This window comes from Chionomys nivalis, chromosome 20, assembly GCF_950005125.1.
Source record: "Chionomys nivalis chromosome 20, mChiNiv1.1, whole genome shotgun sequence".
Classification (NCBI taxonomy): Eukaryota; Metazoa; Chordata; class Mammalia; order Rodentia; family Cricetidae; genus Chionomys; species Chionomys nivalis.
The window spans coordinates 14,042,287-14,052,386 of NC_080105.1; the positions used below are offsets into that span (position 1 = coordinate 14,042,287).

At 41.5% G+C, this 10,100-nt stretch overlaps 1 protein-coding gene across 2 annotated transcripts; it reads left to right on the top strand.

Moving 5' to 3' along the window:
* The first annotated feature begins 584 nt into the window (after positions 1-584).
* Npy5r (neuropeptide Y receptor Y5) lies at positions 585-8,944 on the top strand. 2 transcript variants are annotated; one of them, XM_057752697.1, is made up of 2 exons: positions 585-945; positions 6,823-8,944. In XM_057752697.1, the coding sequence occupies exons 1-2, from the start codon at positions 610-612 to the stop codon at positions 8,230-8,232; spliced, it is 1,746 nt and encodes a 581-aa protein (XP_057608680.1). In that variant the 5' UTR covers positions 585-609; the 3' UTR covers positions 8,233-8,944. The 2 variants fall into 2 exon arrangements, with proteins under 2 accessions (XP_057608680.1, XP_057608681.1); XM_057752698.1 differs by having other exon boundaries at positions 794-842.
* Positions 8,945-10,100: the final 1,156 nt, after the last annotated feature.

The following is a 10,100-nucleotide window of genomic DNA, read 5'->3' on the forward strand; positions in this document are numbered from 1 at the left end:
CTACAGTGTTTGCTAACTGATAATTGGCCAAATACTAAGGCAATCTTGCTAAAGTGATGCAGATCTTGACAGGCTTAAAAGTGGAAATCAAGCTGTGATACAAAGGGTCTGAGAGGGTTTGTCTGTTTCTGTTTATTTTTTATGTTATCTTTACGTTTTTTAAGACAACAATTACACACACACACACACACACACACACACACACACCCTTCCTTTCCACTTCACCCTCATTCCCCAGGTTCCCCAGGTCCATGTCCCTTGCTCTCACACACACTACCCTTGGAGTTGAAGTTGGTCCCATTGTCTGTCTTGCATGGTGCATCACAGCGTGCTTCCCCCAGGTTTAATTCAACTTCCCACCTAGACTTCTCCATGTGAGAGAGGCAAGAAGGAGATGTTCTCTTTGGAATTCGCATTGCTTTCTCCTTTCCCCTCTCCCCCACCCCACATACAAACAAAAGGTCTCAGAAAAAAAGCCCATTTCTCACACAGCTGAGAACAGGACTGGTAAACATCTGTGGGACCCCTAAGTTAACTCCTGGAACCAGAACACAGGGTGGTAGGACACATCCCGAATCCAAGAACTGATCCCTGGGGCCTCCGATTGGGATGTCCCTAAGCCGGGCTATGGGAGCAAGCGATCTTGAGCCGGGTCTCCGGGGTCTGGGGACAGTCACGTGTTCTCGAGGCTCTTCTAAAACCCTGACGGCTCGGGCCCCTCCTTCTCACGGCCGCCTCCAGGTCCTGCTCCTGCCGCCGCCGCCTCCGCCACGAGCAGAAGCGACCGCGCTCAGCCGCGTATCCCGGAGTCCAGGCAACCACGGCGGCTGGGGCATCCTGAGGTACCCACTCCAGGCCTCGCCTGCCTCTACCGGAATCCCGCGTCCCTGTCCTGGGTCCTGGAGCATCTTGCGGTTTCCAAGAGGGTGGGGTGCGGACCCAGAGGTAGCGCGATTGGGAAACGGGATGGAGGTGGAGAAACCGCAGTTGTCAGGCGGGAAGGGAGAGCGAGGGTATGGTCGCAGCTGAACCTTTCCTTGTTTGGCAGGTTCCTCCTGTGCCAAACTCGCGGTGGAGCAGGCTCCTGCTAGACCCTATCCGATCCTCTCAAAAGGGTCCCGAGGATGGGGAGGAGGGATGGAAGAAGCGCTGTCCCCGGCTGGGTGGGTGCCCGGGGTGCAGCCTGGTGGGCGTCTGAGGTGGGGAGAACCACAGCAAACGGGGTGCCCAGGCCGGCTACCAGCCCTAGCCGAGCTCTGGCGGTGCTCAAGACGCAGCCTACCAGCTCCTTGGGTGATCAGATGCCTCCTTGTCCCACAGCTGGCCACACATTGGGAGACTGCTGTGCACTTAGGTTTGGAAGGTGACCAGGAGGAACTAGCCATCCACACACCTGAATTCCAGAAAAGGGAATGCTTACTCCTACGTTTACAGATCTGTACTTTAGCGATTCGAAGAACATCTTGTTAGATGGAACATCTTGTTAGAATTGGGGGGGGGGGTGCCATAATCTGTGATAACAGCCTGAGACTGAATGCATTTCAAATTTCAGATGGCTCAGGGAGAACGAGACTGTGTTCTTAAGAGTCTAGAATGGGTAGAAGAGTCGTGGGTACCTGCATGTTTGTTAATTGAACAGGACTATGTTGATTTGTCCAGGGCCAATTTTTGCAGGATTTTGCTTTGCAGAACAACACACCACGAGGATACGTGGAGACATGGAATCGTGCCATTTCTGCAAGACCAAAGCAAACAAGGCAGTTGATAGTTTATCACTAGAGGGGATCTACATATATTTAATATTTCTGCATGGTTGATACCTTTCGCAAGAATGATACACATTTTTATTAAGCAGGGAAGTATTGTAGCAGAGAAACCTTGCTTACATGTATGGATCCGTCTCTCTCTATCCTTTGACTCACTGTGATTTCTCCTCTTGCTACTTTTAAGAACTTACTATCTACTTTCTCAGCACCCTTAATGTTCATTCTGACTTCAGTTGTGCCACATACAGATCAGTTTATGAGAAAATTGCAATAAATACTCACAGATATGACTTCTGAAAGTTGCCACAGTTTAACGAACATCCCCCCCACCCCTCCTCTATTTTATTACTCAGGAAACTGAACTTGAGCATTTTGGGGGGAAATTGGGATGGTGAGAAAGAGAATAGGGTAGAAATGAAGAACCCACATGGTCTGAATTGCAATAATTCTTTCTGCAATAATATTTCTTTATGCAGTTGTTAAAGCATCCTGTCTTCATGACTTCCAGCATCATCTAAGATGAATTAAGGCTCTCTTATGACGTTGCTTTCATCATCTATAAAATATTTATCTGCATAAAGCCAGGCTGTAAGGAGTTGATTATTACACTGATGAAAAGCAGAGGATTGTTACGTAGACTGAGATTTCTGTGACTCATTTGCTTTTTTTTAAAAAAAAAAAATAAAAACAAAACAACGACAACAACAACAACAAAAAAAAAACCAGGAGAAAGTACAGGGGTAAGTGTAAGCAAGATCTTTGATTTGTTATTTATCTATTTATTTTGTTTCAAAGTAGCTCCCCGACTTCGCATTTTCAGCGGTAAAACGGATGACTTCCAGCCAATGCCTAATGGTTAAACTGTCCTCTAAGTGTAAGGAGGCAGTTTTAAAGAAACCAATTAATGTGTCCTCCCACACATGTTGCGGCCTCTATAATTTGGCTGTGAGAAGTCAGTCAGGGAAGTGAAGATTTGCAGAAGGTACTCCTGTTCAGAGTACCTGCTGTCTCGTGTGTGGATGTGTCGTGTGTGACGGTGGATGGTGTGGCCGCCTTCTCAGCACAGTGCGCTCGGAACAGTGTGCTGAGCGGATCCGGTGTTCAGTCAAGGCTTGTTTAAAGGCAAGGAGTAACATCTTACTCTGATATCCACTAAAGCAGCCTCCATCTTAAAATTATCTTTGATATCTACTTAAAATAAAAGAATAGCTTAGGAAAGAAATGTTACTGTCCATTTCCCCAGTGTCCAGTGAATCCTTCATCTGGTATTTTTTTTTTTTTTCGATCTGTCATGAAATGAGTAGTTTTTTTTTTTTTGTTATTTGGTAAATGCACAGAATTTCCACATATTCAAAGCAAGCATGTTTTAGTAAAACTGTGTAATCTGGTGTACATCTAAAAAGAATTGTAACATTTTGAGCAGTTTTAGTTTCTTGTTGGTCATGTGTCTTTATCAATGAAGATACTGCATTTGAGTAGTTGAAGGGCTAAACTATGGTTATTGTCTATATAGGTATCTCATTTCAGACTATTTAAAACTCCCGATTTTAGTGGGTGTATATATACATACACACGTAGACATGCAAACACATAGGCATCCTGTATCCTGAGAATCCACAGAACCATCCATTTCTGTTATTGTAAATCTGAGAACATTAAGCTACCTGTCTAAAATGATTAGTAACAAATATTTACTTAGTATCCAATAGAGCTGATGTGCTTTATTATACTTCTCACTATTGGTAAAATAATGAATAACTTCCCCGCTTCTGATTTAATCTAATCAAGAGATGGGATGTCATGTTTTAGCGATAATGTGACTTTTGACCCCAAACTATATGCGTGTATAGGCATATGTGAGTATGTGCTTGTGCTGGATCCTGAACCCTGTGTCTCACACATGCTAGACAGGCAAGCCTTCTGCAAAAGGACTGGAGCCTCAGGCCTTCAAAATCATATTTTTTGTTGCAGGAAAAAAAAAAACAGCTACATTTCTTTATTCTCTAAGAAATTGACAGCAATTTTATTCTGAATGTTATATAGCAAGAAAGCACAAAGCTATTGTAGATGTCTATGTCCCATTTGTCCCTTATCCTTGCTTCTTCGGTCATAGAAGAAAAATCCAATTAGTGACTACTGACCTACCACAAGTTTAAGAGAAAAGGGTTGATTCAAAAAAGTGAGTCAAAAGTACAGGCAGGCGGAGGAGTATTGTTACAAACAGCCCGTGCACATCCCATGTATAAATAGGATCATGAACAAGACACAAAGGACCCAGCGGTGGGTCACCAGAACTCAGGAAATGGGGTTGAAGCTCCAGTCAAGGCCGCTTTCATTAGAAGCACACTGACTTCCCGACAGCGGTGGCTGGAAGGCTATTGTCTGGTCATATGGTGAGTGGGATGATTCAGGGGCCTGTGTGAGTCACTGTTGTGCCAGCTATCCTCTTTCCCTCGAGTCAGAACCCATGGAAACTGACGGTTAGGGTCTAAGACAAATGCACACAGTCTGGAGCTTCTGGTTTAATTTTCTTTGGAGGGGTGTGGTTAGTTTCATCAGAAAGTTGTTCCAGCAGCGTGGAGTCGGTGGTAGTGCACAGGGCACCCAACTTTTCTTAAATAGTAATAGCTACGTGAATATGACAGCGAGTGAAAGGAAGTTCGTCTTGGTTTAAAATGTTTTCTGTGAATAAAAACATCCTAGTTTGGAAACGTATTGAATCAGGACCCGTAGGTCCATCAAAGTTCGAAGAGAACATTGCTTACTGCTACTATTTTAGTAATTCTCATTTACTACTGCAGAAGTAAGTAAGTAAATGTATGTTGGTATATATTAAATGTCTTTCTTAACTATGTGTATGAGTGTATACTAACATCTATTTATCTACCTATCAATCGTCTATCAATCATCTATCTATTATCTGCCAATCATTTATCAATGTATCATCTATCATCTATCTATGCATCTGTATATATATCTACCTATGTATCTATCTACCTATGTATGTATGTATGTATCTATCTATCTATCTATCTATCTATCTATCTATCTATCTATCTATCTATCTATCTATCTATCCTTCTTTCATTCTATAGCACTATATATTTACCAGAGTTAATTAGTGATTGTATGAGTTTTCACTAGGAAATTGTTGTTTGAAAGCAGAAAGTACCCCTGAGTATGTTACCATGTCTATATTCCCAGGACTTCAGAAGCTGAAACAGGAAAATGGGATGCTCAAGACTAGCCTGGGCAACATAGTGAAAACCTATCTCAAAAAAGTTCTCAGTTACTTGAGAGAGAGAGAGAGAGAGAGAGAGAGAGAGAGAGAGAGAGAGAGAGAGATTTTTTTTCCTTTTGCTAGTGTATTAGAGGCTACTTATCCCTACACTGAGCAGTATCCAAATGTCTAATCTACAGAGATGAAGGGGTATGTAACACAGTATGACTGTCACTGTTTCATTTGATACAAAAATCATAAGAGGTCTCATTAGTTTCACTTCTATATTTAAAATTAAAATATTATTCTTCCTGGAAACAAGATGAACTCATGGGATCTTTCTTGAGATGATATTTATGAGTAATTTTTAGATTAAAAAGCAAACGGGCAATCTGTTTTCCAACAGCACTGCTGGTCAACCCACGGTTCGAGTCCATGAGACTGAGAACTAATCCTGAGTTATTCGGTAGGCTTTTCGAGCCTTTGATGAATGAATGTTGCATACACCTAGGTTTGGGATGAGGCTGCATGTGTGGGGAGTTTAAATTTGAGCACTGCACAAACTAGACCACATTTTGATCACTAGATTTTTTTTCTCTGAGATTTTTTATCCACACATAAGTTTGACAGCCAGTGATAAAGCCATTGTGTCATGTGATGTGACAGGTGCCACGAAGAGTAAGGAGCAGTTTGTATTTCCCATGGCTTGGAAGCAAATGCAGTAAACTGGAGGCATTATGATGGCCGTGTGAAGGAGACTGCAACACCAGTGTCCGAGAGATGTAATCTCACTGTCATGGAAATTCTAAGGAGATCACATCCAACTTAACAGAAAGGGGACACTTTAGGAAAGGTGACCTAAAAGTATTCTTATTAGTGTATAGTAATTAATCATAGCAAGGAGATTCATCATCACATTTCACACAGCTACATAATACGTTTTGATCATGTTACTCCCAGCACCTTCTCTCTCCCCTCTTCCTTTTCCTCAGCTACCTCCACCCCAGTTTCCTGTGATGTGTTTATGTGTGTGTGTGCGCGCATGTGTGGATATGTATGTATCCCAGGAGTTTTCTAAGGCACGAGAGGAGATTTGCTTATAGGGGAAGAGACACTTTCCAATGGCTACCTGTCTCCCATCAATCCTTAAATGCCTAGAAATCCTGAGATAGGATTGGGGTTCCAGAAACCTCTCTTCCGTCTTCAGCAGGGTATGGTCAGGCCCCTTCTTGGACAGAAAGTCATTAATTGTGCAGGTAATCATAGCTGCTAAAAGCTCAAGAGAGCAACTGCCATGCCATGCCTGACATCCATCGGCACTCCATACCACTCTCCCACTTACTCTTTCTGCCCCTTCTTCTACAATATTCCCTGACACCTAGAGACAGTAACATAGATGCAAATTTTTGGTTTGATCTCAATAGATAGAAAATAATTTTGAAAGGTAGGATTATAGGCTAATATCATACTTTCGACATCTTGACCAGAGAATAATAGTATGAGGCTACTATACAGTACGTATCTTAAAATTTTTCTCTGGATTTTTCTTTTTTATTTCTTCTTATGTTATTTCTGAAATAAATTTGAACAACAAACTCTATGACTTGAGCAGAAGATAACAGTGTGTAAAACTGGTGATAGATTGAAGCTTTCTGTAATTATTATTGCTGACTTTGTACCAAATTTAGAACCAAATCAAGCGTCCTTTATGGTCTTAGAGTTCTGTGAGGGAATGGGGGCACGCTATAGAATTTAGTTTTGTTCTGAGGACTTGAAGTTAGAGTAGTGTGTGATTTTACTTCAAGCTGCTAACGGACACGGTCTTATTCCAAGCAGGACTGCAGTATGGATTTTGAACTTGAAGAGCATCTTAACAAGACGATTGTTGCGGAGAACAGTACTGCGGCTGCTCGGAAAGCTGCCTCCCCGGTCTGGGATGACTACAGAGGTACAGAGAACAATACTGTGGCTGCCCGGAACGCTGCCTTTCCTGTCTGGGATGACTACAGGGGCAGCGTAGATGATTTACAATACTTTCTGATTGGTCTCTATACATTTGTAAGTCTTCTTGGCTTTATGGGAAACCTACTTATTTTAATGGCTGTTATGAAAAAGCGCAATCAGAAGACTACCGTGAACTTTCTCATAGGCAACCTGGCCTTCTCCGATATCCTGGTAGTGCTGTTCTGCTCCCCTTTCACACTGACCTCTGTCTTGTTGGATCAGTGGATGTTCGGCAAAGCCATGTGCCACATTATGCCTTTCCTTCAGTGTGTGTCCGTCCTCGTTTCGACTCTGATTTTAATATCAATTGCCATTGTTAGGTATCATATGATAAAACATCCCATATCTAACAATTTAACAGCAAACCATGGCTACTTCCTGATAGCTACTGTCTGGACCCTGGGCTTTGCTATCTGTTCTCCCCTCCCCGTGTTTCACAGTCTTGTGGAACTTAAGGAAACCTTTGGCTCAGCCTTGCTGAGCAGCAAGTATTTGTGTGTTGAGTCATGGCCTTCTGATTCCTACAGAATTGCTTTCACCATCTCTTTATTGTTAGTTCAGTATATTCTGCCTTTAGTTTGTCTAACTGTAAGTCATACTAGTGTCTGCAGGAGTATAAGCTGTGGCTTGTCTCACAAAGAAAACAGACTGGAAGAAAATGAGATGATCAATTTAACTCTTCATCCTTCCAAAAAAAGTGGGAACCAGACAAAACCCCCCAGCAGTCAAAAGTGGAATTACTCATTCATCAGAAAGCACCGAAGAAGGTACAGCAAGAAGACAGCATGTGTCTTACCTGCTCCGGCAGGACCCTCCCTGGAGCACCACCCAACAGTTCCGGAAAACCTGGGCTCGGTCAGAAGTCAGCTGTCTTCATCCAGTAAGGTCATCCCAGGGGTCCCAACCTGCTTCGAGGTGAAACCTGAAGAAAACTCAGATGCTCGCGAGATGAGAGTCAAGCGCTCCATCACGAGAATAAAGAAGAGATCTCGCAGTGTTTTCTACAGACTGACCGTACTGATACTAGTGTTTGCTGTGAGCTGGATGCCACTCCACCTTTTCCACGTGGTGACTGATTTCAATGATAACCTCATCTCCAACAGACATTTCAAATTGGTATACTGCATTTGTCACTTGCTAGGCATGATGTCCTGCTGTCTTAATCCAATCCTATACGGATTTCTTAATAATGGGATCAAAGCAGACTTGAGAGCCCTTATACACTGCCTACACATGTCCTGATTCCTTGTTTACTAAGGGAAGGAGAAATAATAAGATTGTCTAAAATACATCTGTACTAATGATGTATGTATTCATTAAATTTACATGAAAGTGTCCTGGATCTTAATGCCAGTCCATAATGTATGTAAGATAATTTTAATGTAATAATATGGTTAATTCAGTTGGTTGTAGAGTCAATATCAATCTAATCTGTGACGTCATGTTTTAAAGTAGTTACATTTCATGTCATTGGTGATAAATGGATAGTACTTTCTGTTTGATGTAAAAGTGATAGTTAACTAAATTGATATTTTGTACAAAAATGTAAGGAGCCAAATGATTCTTACAAGAAAGAATATTTAATATAGATTTAAGGACTTTCTATTACCTAGATATCCTCATTTCTATTTCACAGGCTTCTTAATAATTTTTGTAAAAGTACAAAAATATTTAATATGCACCCAAATTCTAAACTCTACTATAAATGTATGCTTAAATTATGATTATAAATTTACAGGACAATGATTCTCTCCTGTTATTGAAGATTGGTGAAATTATCAGTCTAACCTGGATGTATTACTATTAATAATTATCAAATACAAATAGGTTTTAAATCTTGTTTAGAGTTACATCACATTAAAAACTATCAAATAAAAGTTGCTTTCATATACACTTTTCATGTTCTAAAATGTGAAGTCTCAAAGGTGTCTGTATTTACAATTATTAAATAACTTCTAAGACTATTCTAAAACTTCACAAAGGATGTGATTAGTTAACTGTTTGTTAATATAAAATAAAAGTAAATAATAGATTTCATGTTATTTCTACATTGTGTGTGTTAGGTATCATGCTGTCTCACTAAAATGAAGGTAATCTCATTTGTTGATTTTTTTCATTTGAGCTCATTTGATGATGCTACAGTTATTTGTTTGGTTGGTTTTTCTTTGCAGAACTGGATATGGAATGGAAGGCCTTCTGCATGCTAGCAAGTGCTTTGCCTCTGATCCCTAGCCAGGGCTAAATCCCTATAAAAATAATGGATTATTTGCACTTGTAAGTCAGATGCATAAATAATATTGAAGTCTTCAGTGCTTATTATTGATTTAAGAATTCCCCTTTATTGATTCCTGTTAACCACAAAGGAAAACAATAAAAACAAACAACCACCCACAGAAAGGCTCTTTAGGTTTGCAAGTAACAGGCAATTCTTGTGTTTATTCAATTAAAAGTCCCCAATTTTTCTGTCTGCACTGTTCTTCAATCCTTGGAGAGGTCTGTGCACAGAAGAAACGTCTCTGCTTTGCTATGGTACGGAAAATGGTGCCGGGTCCCAAGGTGGTCTCTGATGGCTCCTGCTGGGCTGCAGCAGAAGTTTCTGTGACTTGCCAGCCTTTTTCTGTTATGTAATGTATGGTCCCTTAGTGAGGATGGAGCCTAATCCTCAGCCCCACAAGCCACCTCTGCAACCAGAGGATAATATTGGTCTTGAGTCTCAGCCACACTTAACCATACCACTCCAAGCTTAGGCTGTTAATCTTCTTTTAGAGTCTTGCTCTGCAGTCGGGGACCTCACCCTTTGTCAAGTCTGGGAACTGATAGGACACTTGACATTCATCCTTGAGATTCATGAGAACTAATGACATTCTCACACGAGTCTCAAAGAACTGGTATCGGCAGCATGGCTTCCTCGGGCCTAATGTCTGCCCTACTGCCCTTCAGAATCTAGCTCATGTCTGCATGTCAGCATGCTGCTCTCCTCTCTTCTCCTTCAGAAGATGACCACAGCCACATGGCATCTTAGTTTTCCTGTAAGCTATCTGGAATTACCTTAATGTCTTTCCCTGTGTGTTTGCACCACTACCAAAAAGGGGAGAAACCCAAATTGGTTT